The 24,418-nt window shown below is 48.9% G+C and overlaps 2 protein-coding genes and 1 pseudogene across 2 annotated transcripts in view; 2 read left to right on the forward strand and 1 right to left on the reverse strand.

The window, feature by feature from the left end:
- The window catches only part of LOC144169180 (sialin-like), a 34,603-nt gene extending 27,171 nt beyond the window's left edge, over positions 1–7,432 (forward strand). The window contains exons 9-10 of the mRNA XM_077698215.1: positions 3,557–3,642; positions 4,883–7,432. Of these exons, the coding sequence (XP_077554341.1) occupies positions 3,557–3,642; positions 4,883–5,140 (344 nt within the window). The 3' untranslated portion in view covers positions 5,141–7,432. The remainder of the gene's footprint in view (positions 1–3,556; positions 3,643–4,882) is intronic.
- A 4,661-nt stretch (positions 7,433–12,093) lies between these two features.
- Positions 12,094–12,666, reverse strand: LOC144169182 (granulin-like). Its single transcript, XM_077698217.1, has one exon. The coding sequence runs from the start codon at positions 12,566–12,568 to the stop codon at positions 12,248–12,250; it is 321 nt and encodes a 106-aa protein (XP_077554343.1). The 5' UTR covers positions 12,569–12,666; the 3' UTR covers positions 12,094–12,247.
- Positions 12,667–16,511: 3,845 nt separating this feature from the next.
- Positions 16,512–18,199, forward strand: LOC144168269 (uncharacterized; annotated as a pseudogene).
- Positions 18,200–24,418: the final 6,219 nt, after the last annotated feature.

Raw genomic sequence — 24,418 nt, forward strand, 5'->3', positions numbered from 1 at the left:
GCGAGCAATGAGGAGGTAGCAAAAACTTCAGCGCGTAATTGTGGCGCGTGTTTCAGCGCGAGCAAAGTTGTGAGCTCGCATCGCGTCGAGGGAACGCCGCCTAGAAGCAGTGCACGCCTAACGTATGAACGGGGGAAAATCCCGCTCGCTCCTCCGCGTGCTCAACCTTTGTCGAAGAAAACGACCGGTGTCGTTTCATACGGTCACAGCAGCGTTGAGAGAACGGCTGCACCTAAAGTGCGGTACCGAAAGGGAAAAGCTCGGGGCATTGACGAGAGCTCAAATCACAGCTCTCGGCGCGAGAAATGGCCTGTAGACGCCTGACTTTCTCAAATTTCTTTGTTTTTCCTGAAGCAGGTTTCGCCCTTTACGATTACGTTTTTTTTTGTGTGTGTGTGGGACATTTCCAATCACGCGAAATGTCACCTTTCGGGTTTGTGCACTTGTCTAAAGTACTGCTGGGCTAAAATATAACTAGTCTAGATAGTTATTAGCGTATTTTTTTCGCAACAAAAAGCCTGGTAGATCTTCAGTGTGGATTTGTCTTCGCACTTGCCGGCGATGCGGTTGTGTCTTGCTGTGTTGTTCTGTTGCTTGCCTGACCAATCCAGAGACGTTCTTGGGGAGTCACTTCTCGTCCAGTGATCGGCCCTGTGAAGCTCCAGCACGGTGTCGTACAGCCCAGGCCTGGAGTCGAGCGTCTTCTGAGCACTTCCCTGCGAAAGCATCCCTCCGGACAACGGTTGAAGACCCTTATCCATCGGGATCTCGGACCCCCGGCGGAGAAGCTGTTACGACTCGGCCAGCAACACGTGTTTTCCCGCACCAGCGACCACGTGGGAATCGACCATGTGCGCCCGCGTGTTGGTGAATCGTACTTTCGTGTCTCGACATGCCGGGTCAGTCACCTCGCTTTGCAACACACCTCCGGCAGCTGTCAGCTTCCACGAGCAAAGCCACGACGTTCGCCACACCCTTCAGGCACCTGCGCGTCGGAGAGTCCCGTCTTGACCTCCCCGGCTCAGACGTTTCGCTATCGGCACGATCAGCAGTTGATAGCGCGACCCCGGCACCTTTCAAGGACACTCTCTCCCCCCCTCTCGGACGCCATGTGGGACGAAGCCATGGGTGACTCGCGAACTATGGACACGTGTGTGTGTCTGTGATTTCGTGGCGTGTTACTCTTGGGGGCGTTTTTTGGGTATAAAAGAAGCAGCACAAACGCTGATATTCATTCCTGTCTGAGCAGCGAATCCATGCGGTCGCTCTGCTCGTGTCCTGTATTGTAACCTCGCCCGTCGGGGCATTGTATGTTTTTTTTTGGCTTCGGCTCACCTCTCGCTATGAAGTAAACAGTTACGTTACCCTACTGCTCTGGACTTCTTCACGGCTGCAACACCGGCTGGCCGCTCGCTTCATACACGCTACCCATCGTATGTTGGAGGCCACGGAGAAAAGATCGGGTGCCCCCGCCCGGTCGCAACACCAGTGATAAGGCCGAATTAAGAGGACTCGCGCGCTGTAATGAACGAAACAGTGTCTAACATTGTCCAGAACGGAGAAAATTAGCTATGTACACGACATTCTCCACACGACACAAGCCTCCTGTCAGAAAAGAACGTTCGGGCAGGACTAGTTGGGGAGCACAAAATAGAAATATTTTGTGTTTTGGCGTCCCGTTCCTGACTTTGGACGGTCAGGCACATATACGGTGGTTTAAACGGTGTAAGGTTACATACAAGCAAAAAACATGATTAAACTTCTGCATGCGGTTTATCTGGCCCCCTAAAACGCACTAGTAACAGGCATTCCAGTCACGAAGAATCAAAGGCACCATGCGCTCATAAGATGCGGAGCATACATCAACGCCGAAACGTCAACACCAGCAACGTACTACACCCGCGATGTCTGTACGCATGCAAGTAAGCCTCGCCGCACTTCACCACCCGTGACGCCACATGCACAGGGATTCACACAGTATCAGCAGGATCAGAGGTTGCAAGAAGCATCAGCGAAATGAAGAAATTCTTCATATAGATCAGTGATCTCGTTTTGCCGGCACACAGTGGCAATGAAATCCAGTCGCTCACAAGCTTCCAACGACGACCCGAGTCATGCGGAAGCACGTTTCCAGGGAAATGTTCTGGTTTCGCCATTTAGTTGTGAAGCATTTGATATTCGAAAATCTGATGCCTTGAAGCAAACTGCAGGTTTGGCTAGTAGTGCATGTAAATTCAAGGTGAAATCATTCCAAAGACACGGTCACAAGCCCAAACGATGTTGTAGTGGCCAATAAGCTTCACGCCCGCTTCGTGGTAGTGAACGATATTGCACAGCAAGCGGTGAACACACATGCTGGTCGCGTTATCGAAATTGTACCCGGAGTGTTCTGCCGCACACTCTGAACTTTATAACCACATACATCAAACTCAATGGCTTGATATACTTAAAAACCGTCTCACGGAGGGGCTTAGAATGCGTACTACGGAGCAAGAAGTATTTCAGGAGGGGAATCTGGTGGGCTGGGACAGCACGGGCAGGCGGCGCATTAATGTCACTGCCTGGCGAGGAGGAAATGCAGCTTGCAGAGCAGAACAACAGATGCCATGTCAAGCGCGTTGCCATAGTTTACATGTTATTCTACGGATGCGACGCACAAAAGTCGTAATATGATCAAATATATGGTGAAAATTGCCAGATTTCTTTCTGTAAAATAAATAAATAGAAGTGCTGGCCATTTTAGCAGCAACTATTAATAAATACTGCCCTAGCTACAAGCCGTACCGCGCTTGAGATGAAGCGCTAGAAGGAATCCTGGAGCAGACGACATCTGCCGACCAGGGGTTTACGCAGAATTTCGATTTTGGGGGGGTGTCGGTGGGATGTTTGGGGGGGGGTGTTGTATAAATCCCTAGGCAGGGTGCTTGTGGTTGTGGAATCTTTTTAGGGGGGGGGTGTCGAAGTCCTTCTGGGGGGGTGTTGGGGGGGTGTTGAGAGGGTGTTAGGGGGGTGTGTATAAATCCCTGCTGCCGACACTGCCTTCCGCCACGAGTGGTTCACTCTCGCCGCTATCGCGGGTGGCTTCTCAGATTTGCGCATTCTTTTCATGTTGCACAGGCAGAGCGGTGAAGTTAGGACTATCTAAATACGAACTATTGGCATAGAGGATAAGAGCGATCATTCATTGGAACTAATCATACCTAGATTCTCAACCACGTTTTTTTTTGTAGGTTTTGCCTTCTAGAAAAATCAAACCTCCTTCGTCTAACGACAACAATGTTTGAGACTCAAAGATTTCTTCCACCGCAAACCGACTCCAATGAAAGTCGTCAGCGCCGTCTGCCCACAATTGCGGCCGGCTATGCCCTGGATGACTTTGAACCGGCGCGCCTTTTCCCTTTGGCACCTCGCAACAGAGGGCGCGTCGGTGCCGTGCCCGGCGCCGTGACTTTATTGCGCCGCCGGAGCAAGCCCTGTTGCGCCTCCTCACTAATTCTTGCTCCGTGATGCAGACGTACTCGCCTTTAAGACTCACAGATAATTTCTTGTTTTCCAGGCACACTGATGGGCATGACAAACTCATTTGCCAACCTGACTGGCTTCCTGGCGCCCCTTACAATTGGGAGCTTGACGAACAACAATGTGAGTTATCGTCTATGTTCGCTTCCAAAAGTGCTGAAACCCAAATGTTTCTTGCCAAGCGACGCAACTGAAGTAGCGCATTGTCATGTTTGCATGGTCTTGTTAACTAAATTTTTACCTTTCAAGTATCTTGGGACTACCTTTTTCCACGCAACGAGTTAGACATTGAGTTGAAAGAACTACACAAACTGGACAAATTCGCGTGCCAGTTTGCGTAGTATTGGCAGGGTTTGGGCTTCCCCGTCAGTCTGGCAAAACAAAACATTGAGTTCAGGACATACGCCCCACAGATTCAACTATGTGCGTAAATGTCTGCTCACAAGGGTGCACATGTGCATGTAAGTGCGCATTTGTGTTAATCTCGTGCAAAATGCCATATCTTGCCGACATTTGGAAATATCTACTTATCTTGTTATATTTCACTTTGCTGTTTTCTTTTGTCGCCGCTAAATATTTATTTTGTATTCAATGAATATTCCGAATGGTTCAGTCCTCCTTTATAGTTCTGCCTCTTTCTGGTGAAGGACGGTGTCCCAATAGCCCAATGCAACCGATGTGTGGTGGGAGCTCCCATAGTATCGACTGTAGTCGAAATTGTGATACATACACAAGAAACTATAACACGAAAATAAGGTTAAACTAAAAACACCTTAAATTAAGTATGATTGTACAAGAACAAAGTTCGTGCGGCACAATAGGAAACGATAGCTACAATAATTACGGCGCCGCGAAAAGTGTAGGCGCTCCAACAGCGAACACCTACACTTTCTCCCTCTCATTTTGTTTATTACGCCAGGAGGATGGGTACATATCCCGAAGAAAAGTAGTCATAGCATCGCCTTGCAGCTGAGACTGTATGCATTATGTCAGCGGTGAAAGACGAGACGCACGATAGAAATACATGAAACAAACGTTCGGCCCGTTTGCCCGTTCGCAAAAGTTCCCGATTAAGTTCCCGCTTACGAATAAGACGCCAATAAGTCAAAGTCGGCCACGGCAAATACGCCGGTTGCCATAACACCTGTCGGAAACACTACCTTAACCGAGTGTTTGTATCAGTTTCGGGCAAACGACTTATTACCTAGACAGCGCTAAAGTCGTAGTTGAGAACTTATTCCCACACTTATCGCGTTCGGGCAAATGGGCAGGTCTATGCAACTGGCCCAACTTTGTGCACTTAATTCGTTGGAACTGAGCACTCTCTTGCGCGCCGCGGGTGCTGTCTGCTTCGCTGCTGCAGGAGACAATCGCCCAGTGGAGCATCGTGTTCTACATAGCGGCCGGCGTGTACGGTGTGACGGGTGTCATCTTCCTGCTCTTCGGCTCGGCCGAGTTGCAGCCGTGGGGAACGCATGCGCAGACATGCGGTGGCAACCCTGCACTGGGCGCACCTGGCTCCGGGAACCTCCTGGCTGGCGCCCCCAGCACGGCTGGGCACGATGACGGAACTACTTGGAGCCCCAAGTTCGACAGCATACTCCCCGAGCAGGCTGACTGATCGCCTGCACTTCCACAAGAGTTGTTTCAGTTTTAGATGTAAACACTTCGTGAACTAGCTGCGGCATGAACGCGTAGGGGTTGTCCCACATAGCCGACATTAGGAGAAACGGTCATCCCTCACTGTACATATTGATACGGGGAAGGTATTGTATTTACAAAGGTATTCACTAGGAGAAAGCCAGAGCAGAGTGCCCAGATCCACGCACCAACCAAATCGAGACTGATCGTCGTCGACTTCCTCTTCTAGCTGTTCAGCGCTCATCAGTCCCTCTCTCCAGCACAGACACCGACGCGTATCCGTCGGCTCAGGAAAGAGCCCAACATCCTCGTCACAATATATGTCTCTTGATTGCGCTCCCCGCACTGCCGCCACTCATTCTGTTTTTGTGGTGCCGGCAGTGTGGCTTTGCTTACGCGGTTCTGTCAGTGTTATCCTTGGGTCCACTCTGAAATGTTCGATGATATGGAGACTAAAGAAAAAATCCATACCATTCTGGTTCGTGAAGTTGAATGACCAGTGGAGCTATGCAGTGCATGACGTCCCCAGCCAAAGAGGCACACATTGCTTATTTCCAGTTTTACATGGCTGTTCACTTATACGTAGATATGGGTAGATAGATACGGGCGACACACCAGTGGCGAGCGAAGAGAGTGCGCTGCAGCTGTAAGGTGCGAGCGGGACGGCGCACAAGTAATGTGGGGTGAGGGTCCGCTGTATACCTGTGAGGCGAGCGTTAACGACGCACAGGCGGTGGGTGAGTAGAGAGGGTAGACCGTGGTTACCTTTAGCTCTATTGCTACGCGCTGGGCCTACACACGCATTGATCTCATGGAAACTAGAGTAAAACATCTCCGCTGTAAAAACGGAAGCGCGAGCGGTGAGAAAATTTAAATGGTATGGTTAGAAATGCTATAGCACTTAGAAAAGGCTGAGTATTGTAAGGCACATTTTTCATATTATCGGTGTGTCTAGTCTACCGAATGTCCCCCTTATCCGTAGGAGCGCGCGGGCTTTTAACTCAGAGGGTTATTTTCACTGAGCGATTTCCCCTGGGCTCAATTCACCTGGGGCAGCCGTGATCATCAGCCGCCTTGGAAGAAAGAAAGCTTTTTTTCCTCCATGTCGGCCATGCTTACCAAGCATCGACGGAAGGACACCATCACTGCCATGTGGGAACGGTCACGCAGCAGCCAGAGATGAGTGCCTATTTGAAAGGGGCGGCAGAACGCTGTATATGCACATACACTACCATTAACGTTGTCCCGCCCCTATTGTATAGATGCATCGTGATGCAAGGCGAGAGTGCAGATATAGTGACATTTAGGCAATTACGGGAGAAAGCGGTCGCTTGGTCTAGGTTTTTCCAATGGTTTGACTAGTTTCACTAGGCGAACGTAACCAATTCCCAGGGTACCCCTTTTACCTTTTCGCGCCTTTGTGTTCAACCAGCGCTGAAATAATGGACACAGGACGCGCGGCCACAAGCTGGACATGTACTAAACAGGGAAAGCGCAAAGCTCACAGAGACCTGCCGACCTGCTTCGTGTGAGCTAGATGAAGTGGGGTTCAAGCCGCGTGCCCTGGCGCCTTACTTCACTTCTCAATGGGCTTGCCTGCCATCCCCCCTACTTTCCTCTCGCTCTCGCACACACTCAGTCCCTGGACGCCCTCCGCAGGAAAGTACACAAAGTGGCCTTACTCCTTCCGCCTTCGTCATTAAACTATCACCTTACTAAAGTCGACCTCCACAACACCATCATGGAACTGCTGGACACTGATCTCAGAGCCCAGTCCGTCCGTCTCTCCCCGACTCCCATAATCCGGCGAATCCTCCACCATCTCCTCATCAATCCTCCAACACACCCCAAACTGCCTGTGGATCCCCCAGCCATCCGGCACCTCATCCGGATTCGGCCTTTGCCCCGTAACAACGACTCCAGACAAACACCTAGCCCCATTCCACCCGAATCCAGTTCAGCTTTGCCACCATATACTCTTCCTTCCATGCTTACTGTGCTCAGTCTAGCTCGATATGCTACGTGGTATGTGCATTCCAACGCACTTCAGATATGTCTCCACTCATCGACCCCTCCTAAGAGCAGTTGAATGCTTCCCTGGCTAGCCCCGACCCGGATGCGCGTTCACAAACCATGTCCCGTATACCCAGCTCAACCTAGGGACCAGAGCGAAGACAGCCACAGTCAAGTAATGTGGAACCAGGAGTGCCCTTCACATGGTGAGGCCCATAACATCGGCCTCGACTCAATAAATAAAGTTCTATTCTCTCTCTCTCTCTCTCATTGTTGATTCCAGCACTTGACAAGATTTTAAAGCAAGTGCCCATTGGTTGATGAAACGTATTCGAATTGCACACGTTGTCAAATGGCAAATGTTGCGTACATTGAGCATTTTGTTAGAGACAGAACGTTGAAAAGCCATCAGTGATTTCCAAGCCTGCTACGACATGCGCTTTACCAGCAAGCAGCTGGTTAACGCCTATGTTTCACTGCGGCGCCGTCTTGCGCCAGACTTTGACGAAAATTGTGGGTGCCTATTGGGTCACGTCGACAAGGAATCGCATGCTCTAGCTCCAGACATAGTCTATATTGGGTCACGCCGACAAAGAATCGCACGCTCTAGCATAGTTTATATTGGGTCGCGCCGACAAAGAATCGCACACTCTAGCTCCAGACATAGTCTGTATTGGGTCACGTTGACAAGAAATCGCACGCTCTAGCTCCAGACATAGTCTATATTGGGTCACGCCAACAAAGAATCGCACGCTCTAGCTCCAGACATGGTCTATATTGGGTCACGCCGACAAGGAATCGCACGCCCTAGCTCTAGACATAGTCTATTGGGTCACGCCGACAAAGTATTGCACGCCCTAGCTCCAGACATAGTCTATATTGGGTCACGCCGACAAAGAATCGCACGCCTTAGCTCCAGACATGGTCTATATTGGGTCACGCCGACAAAGAATCGCACGCTCTAGCTCCAGACATAGTTTATATTGGGTCACGCCGACAAGGAATCGCACGCTCTAGCTCCAGGCATAGTCTATATTGGGTCACGCCGACAAAGAATCGCACGCTCTAGCATAGTTTATATTGGGTCGCGCCGACAAAGAATCGCACGCTCTAGCTCCAGACATAGTCTGTATTGGGTCACGTTGACAAGAAATCGCACGCTCTAGCTCCAGACATAGTCTATATTGGGTCACGCCAACAAAGAATCGCACGCTCTAGCTCCAGACATGGTCTATATTGGGTCACGCCGACAAGGAATCGCACGCCCTAGCTCTAGACATAGTCTATTGGGTCACGCCGACAAAGTATTGCACGCCCTAGCTCCAGACATAGTCTATATTGGGCCACGCCGACAAAGAATCGCACGCTCTAGCTCTAGACATAGTCTGTATTGGGTCACGTTGACAAGAAATCGCACGCTCTAGCTCCAGACATAGTCTATATTGGGTCACGCTGACAAAGAATCGCACGCTGTAGCTCCAGACATATTCTAAAATGCCCCCTAGCCTTCAATCTATTGTAGGTATCCTTGAAAAAACCATTCTGAAATTGACCGCTAAGAGGACTCTACGATTAAGCCGAGTTTCATAAACTTGTCCTATACTTGGTTCACGACGAATTTGAAAACATTACAGAATTCCTGTGTGCTGTCATTACATGGTCGTCTACAGAGGGAACCAGGTTACAGAAAACGGCTGTGACTCTTGTTTTATAGACTATCTGGCAGCAAATCATATGGCAGTTGATATAAATTAATCCTATAGAGAAGTTACGTGCAAGTGTCTTTTTTTTTCAATCAGCAAGTAACAATACATAACTGAATATCCGCCAATACAGCCTCACTGGTCTCCCATTTTCGCAGTGGCGGAAGCACTCTAAGCAGTCTAATATTTTTTTATTTCGATTCCGGGTGAGAGAGAATGCATTGAATGGTAGAAGCGAGGTAATGTTGTAGGTACCCGATGCAGCAAGCGGAAGATCTCGAGGGGAAAAGCCGCTCCTGTTACATGCTTGCACACTCCATGCCAGCCGGGCAGCCCACTATGCCCGACGCACAGCAGACTCCGTCCACGTACGGCGAGCAGCGGTACGCGCCGTACTGGTCGCAGCAGCATTGGCCCGTGTTGCATATCATCCACGTTGGGCACGAAACCGACGGGTCTGAAACAAATGAAGAACGTTCTAGTAAAACGAAAAAGTGAAGTGACGTGCTTAGTATAGGGTGTATTCATGAGCGGCATCGACAGCGACATGCAGGCAAGTCTCGCTGTGCACTCTGGGTAATCCGCCATTTTGAAGCAATAACAAGCAGACAACGTTCACAAGGAAAGTATAGCCAGTTGATCCGCGTGCATGCAGTTTGGCGTCCGTGTGCAAGAATGCAGCATTGTTTTGCTGCAAAATGGCACAAAATGAAACGGTTTATGCAGCGACGCTCTGCCTGAAAGACCAGGCGCGCTACAGTGAAAAAGTTGTCCTGTGCGGTGTGGACCCGTTTGAGCTCAGCGAAAGCGACTGCGTAAGAGACGTCAACCTGTGGCCGCGAGTCGACGCCGCAGACATCAGCGAGTTCCTTGTCTTGAGGACCAGCTTCATCACCCGCCAGCAACTGAAGGCACGAAAGGCATTAGAAGGCCACAATTTCGTGACCAGCGGTTGGGTGCGCGAGCCATGGGTAAAGGAAGTTTCATCGCACTCCGTGGTTCTCAAGACAAAGGTACGTTACAGTGTTTTATTCTTCTAACAGAATGTAATGTTAGCTTTTTTGCCCAGGTCAACCACTCGCAGAGCCTCAACAAGCCACCTGTCGATTCATGGGTCCTATGCAAGAGTGACGGTGAAGTTGTTGCCGCGCACTGTACCTGCATGGCTGGGAACGGCGAGGCATGCTCCCATGTCGCGGCGCTGCTTTTTTACATTGAGTACGGCGTGCGCGTGCGGCAAGAGCGTTCTTGCACAGACGGCGCCAACTCGTGGCTGCCGACGCACATCAAGAAAGTGGATGTGAGGCCCATCTCTGCCATGGATTTCGCGTCATCGACTATGAAAAAACGACGTTTAGGTGCTGATGCCAGTGCTAATTCTGAGCCGAAAGCTCTTGCAGAGCCAGCAGCGCCAACTGAAGACGAGTGGACGCGTTTTTTCGCAACCTTGGTTGAATCAGGTCACCGGCCAGCTGTGGCAAGCACAGATCCAGCTTTCAGCGACTTGTATGTGCCAGCAGTGAGACGCTGCAAAGGAGCTGACCTTAGACGCTTGTACAGCCATTCGGCTCAGAGGTTAAGTAATCGTGAGCTTTTGGACGAGTGCCACGAGATCTACGACAGGCTTGACATAAATGAGGAAGCAGTCTGCAGCATTGAATCGAGGACAAGGAGCCAGCATATGACTACTCAGTGGTTTACATATCGAGCTGGCAGAGTGACAGCTTCAACACTGTATGACGTTTGCCATACTAGAGTTGATGCACCTTCAGTAAGCCTCGTTAAGCGAATCTGCTATCCGCATGACAGCAAGGTCACTTCAGCTGCCATAAAGCACGGTAGGCAGAATGAGCCGAATGCACTCAACAAATATAAGCAAGTAGCAGCAGAGTTTCACTGTGGTGCACAGTTTCAGGAAGCAGGGCTACTGATTTCACAGCAGTACATTTTTTTGGGTGCGACACCTGATATGCTTGTGGAATGCGACTGCTGTGGAAAAGGACTTGTGGAAGTGAAGTGCCCATGGACAGTAAAAGATGGAAGCCTGGCTGACCTACTGCACAAATCTGATAGTTGCCTAACTGAGTGCAATGGTGACCTTCAACTGAAAACCACTCACCGCTACTACTATCAAATACAGCTGCAGCTGTTTGTCTGGCAGCGGGAATACTGCGACTTTGTGCTCTGGAACCACAATGAAATTCATGTTGAGCGAGTAAGCGCAGATAAGAAGTTCTTGGGCCCTTTAATACAAGTTGCCAAGACCTTTTTCTGCAGAGTTCTGATGTCTGAACTTGTCGGCCGCTGGTACAGCAGAAACAAGGAGAATCAGCCTCTAACTTCAAATGCTGCAGCATCAACTGTGAGCACACTTCCACAAGCAGGTCAGAGCACCTCAAATGCCATAAGCCACTTGAGTAGCAATCAGCCTCCAGTTGGTAACCAAAGTGTCACAGTGTCGCCATTGAACGTGTTGCAACAAGCAGGCCAGTGCACCAACATCATCACAAGCTGTGCAGACACCACTGATATGAAGTACTGTATCTGTAAAGGTCCAGAACAAGGCAAAATGATTGCCTGTGATGCTCCCAGCTGTGCCATAACATGGTTTCACTTCAAATGTGTTGGCCTAAAAAAAGCGCCAAAAAGTGTAACGTGGTTTTGTGAATCCTGCAAGAAGTCATCTGTGCAATAAGGCAAGAACGGTGTTAACGTGCATCTACAAGTGTAACGTGGTTTTGTGAATCCTGCAAGAAGTCATCTGTGCAATCAAGGCAAGAACACTGAGAACATGCATCCACATTGTGATAATTATTTTATGTGCAATCGTGACCTTAGCTCTCGTGCTTTTCTGTAAAATGCCATGTCTGTTCGAGCAGCGAGGTTTTGTTTCGTTTTTTTTTCTATTAGTGGGTTTGCGGCTGGTTCTCTTAGGTTGATTTTTTTGCCTTGAATGATCTCTCAAAATACGCTTCACAATGCTGGCCATGTCGTCAATGCTTCACCGCATATGTTGCTGTGAAGCCAGCATGACATTTAGTGTGGTGTGTTTGTGATAGATGGCTGCTCTCTTAATTGTTGGTCCTGTCACCTGTTTACATTAAAGCAGCAAGTCTTGTTTGCGCATTAATTAGAACATGCACTAAAATGTTGGAAGCACTGTTTTACTGCTGCAAGTGATGCCAAACACTCTTTTGATACTCCAAATCCAAAACAAGTACTTGGTTGTTGGTGAGCTCTCGTGCTTGTGAATTCCTTTCTGCGTTCGTCTACGGGTTGTTTCTTGTCAAAATGTGAAAGAGAACCAACTAGGCCAAGCTCAAAGCTTTGGGGCATCTTCCTTTTGAGAGTATCGGTCATCAAATGCATCGTCACTCACAGCTCTCGTCGTTGACGGTGGCGTACTTCCTCGAAGCAGGCAGTGACCACCGGCCGCCGGCGGAGGCAATCAGGCACCGGTACCCGCCACGTGATCTGAGGCAGCGGGTGCCGCTCGGGCAGCAGTGCTCTCGGTCGCCACAGCACTGGGCATCTTCGTGCGGGCAGCAGGAGTAGGCGGGGCCTCCGTTCATCCTCGAAGCAGGGGAGGAAGGGCAGCAGGTGGAACCTTGCTGACAGAAGCTGCCGTCGGGGCACTCGATCCGCGCAGTTGACTCTGCATCCAGGTGTGGGGAAATGGAGAGATAAGGCATTAAGCGAAGCGTATTCCTCCATGTACAATTCCAGGAAGCGCCTGTTAGCGTCCCGTTGACCTTCAAGCAAGCGCCTTGTGCGCTCAAGGTAGGGGTGGTTCTCCGCGTCGACGGAAGCGCCGCCAACCACGCGTCGGTCACCGCACGAACCAATTCGTGGCAGCGAAGTCTTCTGCAGCGAACGTCAAATTGCTCTTTAGTTCCAAAGGGAGGGTTGCGAGGATGGGGATAGGAGGGAAGGGTGAGGAAGCGTGCCTCAGAAAATGATAAAAAGGCCGCGGGTTCGATTTCCGGCCGTGGCGGCCACTTTTCTGATGGAGGCGAAAAGCAAAGACGCACGTGTGTATGATATTTCGGCGCACGTTAAAGATCCCCAGGGGTGGTCAAAATTAATCCGGAGACCTCCACTATGGTGCGCTTCATCGCCTGCGTTACGTCGGCGCGTTAAGCCCTAAAATCAATCAATCAAAACAAATCAATCAGAAAATGATGCAAGGCGCTGGCTACACGAAGCTTTACTGCGTGCTCGTCCCGGCAGCGGCACTGGTCCATGCAGCGTCTATATTTCGTCTTGCCGTGCAATTCTGTGCGCGAGGAAATGACATGAGGTGCTGGCTGCATCGAAGTTCACTATAACGTTCGCTTCGACAGCGGTGACTGCGGCGTGCAGAGGCTTTGTTGGTTGATTGATTGATTGATTGTAGGGTTTAACGCACCGACGCTACACAGGTGATGAGGCGCGCCGTAGTGGAGGGCTCCGGATTAATTTTGACCACCTGGGGATCTTTAACGTGCGCCGAAATCTCGTACACACGGGCGTTTTTGCTTTTCGCCTCCATCAGAAAAGCGGCCGCCGCGGCTGGGAATCGAACCGGCGACCTCGTGCTCAGAGGCTTTGTTTCGTCTTGACGTGCAAATGTGTGCACTTTCACCGCACGAAAATGAGATTTCGCTTGGCAACCTTGGTTTAACCGTGTTGAACCTCGACAAAATGCGTATCCTGTCTATGACGCATCAGTCTTTGTCAGAAATGACTGCCGTCCACGCTCGACAGAGATAAGGTTTGATCATACATTTCGCATAAATTGTGTCACTTGTATGCCGTGTGCTAAAAAGCTTCGATGGTCACCGGCCTTCACAGAGTGGAATGTGCCCTAGCCTTCTTATGTTAAATGCGAAGGCATGGCCATGACAAAATGCAAGTTCGACTCATTCGACAGATTGCCTCGTGAGAATAACACGGACACCACTTTTAATACAAACTTCACTCATATAAGCTTTATAATTAGGAAAAAAAGAGAATGAACATGCCACCAGCTCATTTCCCGCATGAACCTATGACACATTATGGGCTGAGGCCGGCCAGAGCGAACTCAATTGAGTTAGGCAGGGCTTACAAGCTTGCAGAACGAGTTATTTGCGGTTAAATTTAAAGCATATTTCTTTTATAGCAGTAAGAATGGTATGGGGTAAACAATGGAAGTTACGAACGCACAAGTAAACATAGAAGCATTTGCGCGCACAACGCCGGTTGTAACTGCAAAGCCGTCCGGCTCGTTGGGCTTACACTGGATAACTAACACGTCAGCGGCATTGTCTTCTGTAACTCTGTTTGTCCAGCATAGGCTCCGGACAGCGAAGTTTGCTGGGCGAGCGCAGCGCCAGCCGCGGAAGACCCGCGCAACTCTGGGTCAGTCCCGCCGCGCACACCGCCTTCAGCGCCTGTGAACGCAACTTGCAAAAACGTGTGTCGTAATGTTATTTACGTGTATATCAACTGCATACTGCAACAAAGTCATGCATAAATTGATTGTAGTAGGGGGAAGCCTCCAAATAAAACGGGGCGCCGATAAGATGCTGTCGCCTTGCTGCCGAGCCGCAGGTTGACACGACTGGGAAACGTGTGTTCAAGACTTTGCATTCTCCTGCGGATTTTTCTTCTCGTTCTGTTGTTCTTGCAGATACGAAGCGTGGTTACTGAATCTTGAAAAGCCCCCACTAAGCGAGCGGATTACATGCTGCCGTGGCGTACGAGCAGCTAGCTTGTTAGTATGCTGGTTAGCAGGCGGTAAAATACACTTTAGTGCGCATTAAATTTGGTAACCAAGAGGGCCCCCAAACAGTTTAGCTGCGTAGTTTATCACCCAGCGGTTCTACTCTGCTTCATGTAATATTTTACGGCCTTATATCGCCGTATTATATACATATAAATACATATGAAACGGACACTTATACGCGTTAACGTTCCAAAATGTTTATAAAATCACCGCCTCTTCTTGCAAAAAAAGCAATTAAATTGTTGTCTAAGCCACTGAAAAGCAAAGAAAAATACAGATAAGTAGTGCCGCAATAGGTGACCGGTAAAAAGCGCAAAGGCTCATGGGTACGTCGTCGGCTCCAGCCACTTCCGGTTCGAGATCTCGCCTGGCCTCCCGTACGCCGGCGGCTTTCACGCGCGTGTGTGCGCGTTGTTTATTTGTCACAGAGTGCTTACCTTTCAGAGAAGTCCCTAGTAGGATTCAACGTTGCTATTCATTGAATGTGCGATGCATGAGCGTTTTTTTCTTCGGTGGAAACAGATAAACAATGAGCAAACGCGCGCATGAAAGCCGTCGGCCTACGGGAGGCCAGGAGAGCTCTCGAACCGGAAGTGGCTGGGCTCCGCGGGAGCAGACAATGTACCCATGGGCCTTTGCGCTTTTTACCGGTCACCTTAAAAGTTGGAAATATATGAACGCAGGGCGCAATTTTCGCGCCCGGGGAACAGGAGGAGGAGGACAACTTTATTCATCTCATCCGTTGTGATTCCGGTCACTCCGGACCAGTGAGGGATGTCCTGAAGGAACAAATTTTTTTCTCCCGTGACTTTTTCTGCAATGGTGTTGACGGTAACAAAAGCGCTACCATTTCTTTTTGAGAGGTCTCACGCCGGACCCGTTGGCGTGGAGAGAAAAAAAAAAACACCCGTATGTGAACATTCCGTAATTTGTTCCGATACGCCGATTAGATGTTCTCATACTCCCTCCCCCCACCCCTTCCCCGCCAAATAGAATTTCTTGTAATAGCCTTCCCGTGAAGAGTTTCTTTTTTGGGGCGTGTTTTTATACAGCTGGCGTACTGGGCTACACTTGGAAGCCCTAAAGTTTCTTGGCAGAGCGGGCACTTATTAGCGGCAGCACTATTTAGCTATACACAAACAAATGTGAATTTCATACTGTTGCATGTATGGAGCATCGCATTCGGATGAAAGACCCGTATGCAACACCCATGTGGTCCAGTTAGTAGTTTTGCTGTAGGGCAGTCACATGGATCGAATACCTCGGGCGCAAACATCGCGCAACGTCTGATATATTTGCAGACAAAGCCTCCTATTTTGTGGACTGAACAATATAGATTACGTTTCTTTTGAAGGGAAACATGCTGATCTTGAGAAAGTTTTCCCCGCATGCTGTATAGCGTTTCTCTTCTGGGTATCACGCCTATGCGGCCTTTATACGGGGACCGACCCAGTGTTGCGCATATCTGCCGAAGGGGGCGCTGAGCGTCGCGGGCTCCTGCCATCATCGAGGGCGCACCTATCCCCGACGACTGGCATCAGGGCAAGGTGGCGTTGGTCCTAAGGCGCGGTGGGGAGGCAAGCAAAATTCAGGACTATCGAACTTGATTGATTGATTGATTGATTGAGGGGTTTTAACGCGCCGACGCAACGCAGGCGACGAGGCGCGCCGTAGTGGAGGGCTCCGGATTAATTTTGACCACCTGGGGCTCTTTATCGTGCGCCGAAATCTCGTACACACGGGCGTTTTTGCTTTTCGCCTCCATCAGAAAAGCGGCCGCCGCGGCCGGGAATCGAACCCGCGACCTCGTGCTCAGCAGCGCAACGCCTTAGCCACTGAGCCACCGCGGCGGGTAGGACTATCGAACTATCACCGTCACTAGCGTAATGTACCGCCTGTTTGCGGGAGTACTTGGATCAGCGCCTGGGCCGAAGCGGAGGGTCTACTGACAGAAATGCAGAATGGCTTCGACCGGGCAGGCGCGCCTCGACGACAATCTGTTCGTCGTCTCACAATGTGCCGAACTAGCACGGAAAGAAGGGCGGATGCTTCTGTGCTGCTTCCTCGATGTGGAGAAAGCTTACGACAGTGTCTCCCGGATGGGCCACTTTTCGCCTGCCTTTCTGCTCTTGGCCTGCCGCCACAGCTCCTGTCGACAATCCGGCGGATCCACCTACAGCCATAACGTGGTAACCGTTCAGTTGGGCACCGCTGTGTCTGACCGCATTGTGGTCACTAAGGGCCTTAGACAAGGTTGCCCGCTCTCACCCCTGCTCTACATTCTGTACGCATTAAGGCTGGAGCGGGCACTGCTTAACTCCAACCTCGGGTTTCGTCTGCGGTTCAGCACCACCAGCGCCGACGAGAACACCCGTCTACCCGGCTTGGCATTCGCAGACGACCTGGTGGTAATGGCAGAGACCAGCCGGGTCCAGCAGGCCCTTCTCGACATCTGCCAGGCGGAAATATCGAGCCTCGGCCGGCGCTTCAATGTGAGGAAGTCGGCGGTTGTGCAACTGGTTGGAGAGAGGGCGAATGCACCTGCACTGACTCTGGATGGAGAGCCCCTGGTCTCCTGTAGTGAGTACAGGTATCTTTGGGTTACCCTTTGCTCCGAGGCATCAAAGTACAGCCTCCATGAGACCGCACTTCGGCAGGCGGCACTTCGGTCCCAGCGGACCATTCGCCGGCGGTGCACGTGGGGCTGTAACCGCTTCCTGATGGTCCGCGACCTATGGAAGTTGGTGCATGTTCCAGGCCTCACATTTGCAAACGCAGTCGTTTTCCTCTCGACTGGAACACGAGAGTGGCTAGAGGGCCAGCAGCGGGAAGTCGGGAGAGTCGCCCTTGGATGCCATGGCCGCCAATGAGGCCGTGCGGGGGGATGTGGGATGGTCGAGCTTCGAGGCACGGGAAGCTTCGAGCAAGGTCGCCCACCGCGACCGTCTCCTCTTCCTGCCACGCATGCGTTGGGCACGGAAAGTGTTTGAGTACCTCTCGGCGACCTGCATGACGGACAGACTGGACACGCCGGCTATATCAGCTAGAGAAGAAGTACGGCTTCCTCGCAAAAGCAATCACGGCTGACAGTGCAAGCAAGTGGACGACCGAGGCCCGCCGACGCATCTTGAAAGAGGAAAACACCCTGTAATGGAAGGGCATGGAGCCGAAGTCCAAGTGCTACCGACGGAACAAGCCGAACATAAGTACTGTGTGCTTCTACGAGAACGGCGTTGGCAGCAGCCTTCTGTTTGAGGCGAGGGCAGGAGCTCTTCGTACCCTCGAATACCGCAGCCGCTTTGACGACACGGTCACGTCTACCCTGTGCAGGCTCTGCGGAGTGGAGGCCGAGACGCGAGAGCATCTCGTCGTCCGGTGTGCTAGTCTCCGGACCGCTCTGGTGGATGGCGCCACGCTCCCTCAGGCACTCGGTTTCTGCGCGCCCCTCGAGGAAGACGGTGAGAACCGTGGATGTGAGAACCATAGTGTGGGGGAGAATGGTGGGGGTAAGGCGAAAGGGCGCGAGCGGCACAACCAGCAAGCAATCTCGCCAACCCAAACATCGACTGACTGAGTGGTGGACCACTGTGCGCCGGGCCTGACTCTCCTCTTGACAGTGTGTGCCGGCACAGATGGATCGCTGTGTATTTGCGTGCATACATGAGCGATTTTTTTCTCGGCTGTGATACTATTTTGGTGTCCACCCATTACAAAGGGACTAGTCATCATATAATAATAATAATAATAATCATCATCATCATCATCATCATCATCCGTGTCGCCCTCTGGGAGCTGTCCGGCGCTTATACTCAAAGTTTCAGGAAACGATTACTATCAACCGTTGCGCACATTAGCCAGGTACAAATCCGTTCAAAAACTAGTGCGGACAGCAGCCCTGAGCAGTTTCATGGCGCCATCTGGGAGGACAAGCGGTAAACAAGGCAACAAAACATGTTTGGCCGTTCGCTGAAGCCCTAATCACCATACTAAAAATCGGTTCAAGCAGGATTTAGCGGGACAATTAAAATTTTGCCTAATATTGTTTATTTTTCAGTGAATAGATAGATAGATAATAGATAGATAGATAGATAGATAGATGGATAGATAGATAGATAGATAGATAGATAGATAGATAGATAGATAGATAGATAGATAGATAGATAGATAGATAGATAGATAGATAGATAGATAGATAGATAGATAGATAGATGAAATTTTACTAGGAAGGGGTGGCGCAGAGGCCTAGAAGGGTGGTTGGAAGAGAAGGGGCGGGATTATCCAGTCCTCAGTGAATAAAGCATCGTTTGCTGCAAGACAGGCGCTGGAGGCACTATAAAACAACAATTATTTCGAATAAAACGTACTTGGATGTCGTCATAGTCTATAATGCTGAAGGAAATGAGGCGGTACGGGACCTGTTTGAGTTTTGCCTGCGTTTCAGGCTTTTAGTATTGTATCGTGTGTGTCGCTCTAAGCAGGTGGTAAAGCGTTTAGTTTCACGACCACGTTAAAGAATGTGGCTAAGAGTACCGCTAGCACACTGACACGTTTTTCCGGGAGGGTCATCGTCATTATAATCGCTGCCGTCGTCGTTGTCATCATCGTTGTCGCCTCTACTTGTAGTGGTATGGCGTGGTTGAAGTGAAAGGAAAAGGAGAGGAATCGCTCGGCAGGGTATTGGCCGCGAGGCCCACCACTGGAGAGGCCGGCGCTGCAATCGTTTTGACGTCACTTGTAGGATCACCGTTCCTATCTTGCTGCGTAGTTGGCTTGCAGCGCCACTTCGCCACTTCGCTTAGGAAGCGCGTTCTAAAAGTATTTTCGTGTTAATTTCCTTCGTTTGAAGTTAATTCTCAGTGCGTCAAGCGCAGTTCGACCTCATGGGGACTTTATAACCGTATCAACTGTGGTAGATTATCCGCAATCACCATGAGCGTGGTGGTGTACTACGTATGCGACCGAAGCGTAAGCAGCGGCTTGTTTCCCCGATCAACAATGTGGACTACGGCGATCGCCGAGTGAAGTTTCTAGATTTCTCTTGTTTGCAAGAAATGTATAAAGCAGGAAATCGTGAAGCGTTAACTGCTCGCAGAAGCACACGCTCCCGCCGTGCCTGCCCGCACGGCCGACGGTGCGGCTCGAACCGACGCAGCTCGCGGCAGCAACAGCAACAAAGAAGTTACAGATTGGTGAAAGTGGATGTTAGTGTGATGAAAAATTCTGATAGGTAGTGTCATCAGCTCTGGTTTTCAAAGCGATGCTCAAATATCTGCCGCGATTTACGCCGACCGGCCGCGGAGGTCGGTCCCGGCAGCGCCGGCCCGTTCACGCCGGTGAGGCGAGCGGCCGAAGGATGGCTATGCTTGTGCGCAAGAATCGGCCGAGGCAGTGCAGGTATCTTGATCGTCGATCGCTTCAACGGAAATCACCGCGCTTACAGAGTTTCCAGCGCGGTGAAACGTTTTGTTAGGGGCTGTCACTCGCAACTCTAACGGCAATGAAATATATTCTGCGGCGCCAAGCCTAAAGTTCTCAACATCCGATTACGTGCATCCGAAGCTGGCTGCGAGCTGTTGGAGAAGGCCCTCCCGTCGCGCACGCGCGTGTTGCGTTTGGGTTCCTCTAACTTCTTGGGGGCCCCCAACGCTCAGTTCTCCATTCTAAATCTCCCCAATTACCCGAAATCATTAACGACGTGTTTCGCCTCGTACGCAGGCTCGCCTTCTGTGAGCAGTCGTGAGTTTCGAAATTTATGCTTGAGAAAGGCCGGCTCACTTTAAACATACAAAACACGCTGCAATTATAAATTACCACGCCTAACACCTAACGAAAACTAAATATAGCCTTGTTCAGACCCGCGCGAAGGCGTTAAAAACTCGAGTTCATACCGTTCATACATTGCGGACAAGTCGCGAAAGTAAACATCAGCCGTGCAGAGTACACGCTACGGCAGTAATCGTTAATAAAATCGGGGCATGACTATAAAAACATCGTAGGGGAAATAGGCACTGATTAAGCCAAACTACAGACAATACTTTTAAGCATGTGCGGCGAAGCAATCCGATCACCGTTCTCGCGTAGTCATTCATTTACCAGGCAATACGAGAAGTTCGCGTGGCGAGATCATAATTGAGCGACGCGTTTCCGTCACTGTTACAAGGTGTTTCCTTGCACACACATGTACCGACACAAGTATTTCATAATGAATTTACAGCGTACTTTTCTCGGCATCAGTTGCATCGTCCTTGGCGTTAGCTGGCTGCGTAGCTGTGGGTCGCGATGGTACCTAAACGCGGCGGTGTCGCCGGGAACAAGCGAGTTGCTGATTGCTTGCTCGAATTATTTGGTTTACAGACAACTTTTTTGGTAATTTGCATCAAATCCACAAGGAGGGGGCGAGACGGTGGCCACAACAAAAAAACACGCTTCCGCATACGCACGGGAAATGTGTTGTAGCAGACGACAACACGATTCGGCGTCCTACAAGTGACGTCACTCATAGGTGGCGCCACAGTATGTCCTCGAGGCCAATACAACTCCGTGTGGGAAAGGGGAAGTAGGGGGGAATTGAAATGATCAGTTATTTCGAAGAACGTTTGATTCCCAACGTTTTTCGAAAACATTCTTGTTATCGATTTGTACACCTGTATTTCGTTTTTTTTTGTTCGCAAAACTTTTACATTCCTTTTTTAAAATGTTTTTGACTTCGATTTCCGTTTAGTTGTATTTATTTGCCATCTTACAGCACCAAATGTTACTCTGTCTTGGCCAATTCCACGGGGTGGGTACGTGCCATTGATATCTTGGCTCCAACGATCGCGGTCACTGATTGGATGCTTTCACGCGGCATTCAGAAGAAGAGAAGAGGGAGGTAGGACCACGCGATACACGCCCTTTAGTCACGCGGATCTTTCCTGGAACACGGTTCACGCTGCAGCCAAGCCCTCGGAAAGCGGTAAGCCAACGGGCCGTTTCCTTGGTCGTTTCTACGATACGAAGTGTTATTGGAGCGCCACCGAGTCGTTTAAAGCAACACGTCCCAAGCCACCAGGGCTGACGATTAGCCCTAGTGGTAGAGTAGCGCCCCTGAGCTCTTCAAGGGACATTGTGCCGAACGCGGTGGTAACGTTCGAACGAGTTGGCGAGCGGGCAGTGCATTTACAGTGACGCAAGCCTCGGGATGCTCGTAAACGACGATAATATTGCGTCCTAATGTACGATTAGTGATAGCGGCAGCTTCGCCGAGCCTTGAAATTCCGCGGGCGCTAATAGGGATTATGGGTATTGAAGAATCGGCAATATAAGGGTATACAAATAAAAAAACAGAATTTTTGAATAACCTTAGGGCCTGAGTATCACATCGCTAGTTACGGAATTACCGAGGCGATTTATTGCTACCCCGGTCATGGCGACGCGGGCTACGCATTCCGCAGGGTTACCGTACACTACGTTCTGCAGTTTTAAGCTGAGCGTATAACAACCCACTAAACGCCTTGTATCGTCCTTTTGACCTTCAAACTACCGAACGTGCGGGTTCGAGGTGCCAACAGAAGCGCCACCGACCATGCTAGAGTGTACTAACCACTCTTTGGCCACCGGCTCAACCAGTTCGTTGCGTCCACGGCTTCCCCAGCGAAAGCGTATAATCACTAGTTCATTCGAGCGGACGCAATGGAGAGGGGGATCGGGAAAAAAATTCTGCAGAAATTCAGAAAATGTAATGCGTAGCATTCTTATGTCGCTTGTCTTGAGTGTGAGTTTTTCCAGCCAAATGTTTGGGTTTTTTAAAAGCTTTTGCACCAATTCTCTGCATTGATGTTATTATGACCATTAGAAGTCGAACATCTGTGAAATCTGTATTACTCTGGAAATGCAGCGCGTTATACGGCTTGCCATTTCGCGTAATTGCCTAATGTTTTCGTATTTATAGTTTTCAAAATTATTTTTGACAATCAATACCCATTTGACGATGTTATAACGATCACATTTGGAACTTTCGCGAATTCCCCGGAGGTAATTCTCACGGCTGCTGGGAGATTATATGCAGCCTTTATTATCTGTTTATTATTTTTTAGTGTTTTAAAACTTCTTTCTACCAATTATCTCATTTACGCTAATATAACGATTATAGGTGGAACTTCGCTAAAATCTGCATTTAATGTGGAAATGCCATGCGGTATTAGTTTTTGCCCTTTTCCATTTTTTATAATTTTTCTTATTTCTTAGCGGGTAAAAATTTTATCCGACGAATTATTTTCATTTACGTTACTACAACGATTACATTTGGAACTTGCGTGATATCTGCAGTATTGTGAAAATGCCCGGTGTTACACGCATGGTTCGCCAGTTGCCGTATTTATTTTATGAGTTTTTTTTATTTCAAACTTTCGTTCGACCAATCATTTACATTAACATTATAACTATTACAGGTTTAACTTTTGCGAAATGTGCATTATTGTGGAAATGCCGTCCGTAAAACATTTTTCCATGTTCCGTAATTTTGAAATATTTCACTTATTTTTAGTTTTTCAAAATTTCATCCGACAAATTATGTCCATCTATGTTATTAGAACTTTTACATTTGGAACTGTCGCCAAATCTGCATTATTGTAGAAATGCAGGGAGTGACACGGTTCGCCATTTTCCGTAAATATTTTGTAGGTTACCGAAATTTCGTTTGACCAAATTCCATTTACGCTAATATAACGATTACAGGTAAAGCGTCTGCGAAGTCTGCGGTATTAGTGGAAATCCCATGCGTTATACCTTTTGCTATTTTTCGTATTTGTATTAGTTTAGTTTTTCACAATTTCATTCTACCAATTATCTGCATTTGCGCAATTGCAGCGATTACAGATGGTATGTTGAAAAGACTTCATTATTGTCGAAATGTCATGCGTTATCCGTTTCGCCATGTTGCGTACTTCTTTAAATATTTTTTTATTTTTTAATTTCAGCATTTACGTTATCATAACGATTACATTTGGAACCTTCCCGAAATCTGCATTACTATGGAAATGCATGGCGTTTCCCTTTTCCCGCTGTATTTTATACTTTTCTTATTTTCTTCGTTTTTCATAATTCCGTTTGACCAATTATCTCAATTTACGCTTTTGTAACGTTTGCAGGTGAAACTGTTGCTAAATATGCATTGTTGTCGAAATGGCACGCATTAAATTTTTTTACCATTTCCTGCGATTTTTATTTATTTCTCTTATTTATCCGTTTTTCAAAATTTCGCGCTACCAATTATCTCCCACTTAGGTTATTATAACCAATACATTTGTCATTTTCGCGAAATCTGCTATCTTGTGGAAATGATGGAGGTTACGCGGTTTGCCATTTTTCGGAATTATTTTATATTTTTGTTACTTTGTTCGTTTTTCACTATTTTCTTCTACCAATTATCTCCATTTACGCTATTGCAACGATTAGAGGAGAAATTTTCGCGGGAGCTGCTTTATTCTGGAAATACCATGTGTTATACATTTTGCCGTTTTCCTTATTTGATACATGTTATTATAATGATGACACTTGGAATTTTCCCCAAATCTGCATTTTTGTGGAAATGCAGGGCGTTGCATGGTTCGCTAGTTTCCGAACTTATTTTATATTTGTCTTATTTTTAGTATTTCAAGATTTAGTTCGACCACCATTCATTTACGCTATTATAAGGATTACAGGTGAAACGTTCACGAAATGTGGATTATTGTGGAAATGCGTTGTGTTTTACGCTTTGTATTTTCTTACTTTCTAGTTTGTCAAAATTTCGTCCGACAAATTACTTCATTTA

Source organism: Haemaphysalis longicornis, unplaced genomic scaffold (genome assembly GCF_048455015.1).
Source record: "Haemaphysalis longicornis isolate Haplotype H1 unplaced genomic scaffold, Haemaphysalis longicornis Haplotype H1 scaffold_2, whole genome shotgun sequence".
NCBI classification, from domain to species: Eukaryota; Metazoa; Arthropoda; class Arachnida; order Ixodida; family Ixodidae; genus Haemaphysalis; species Haemaphysalis longicornis.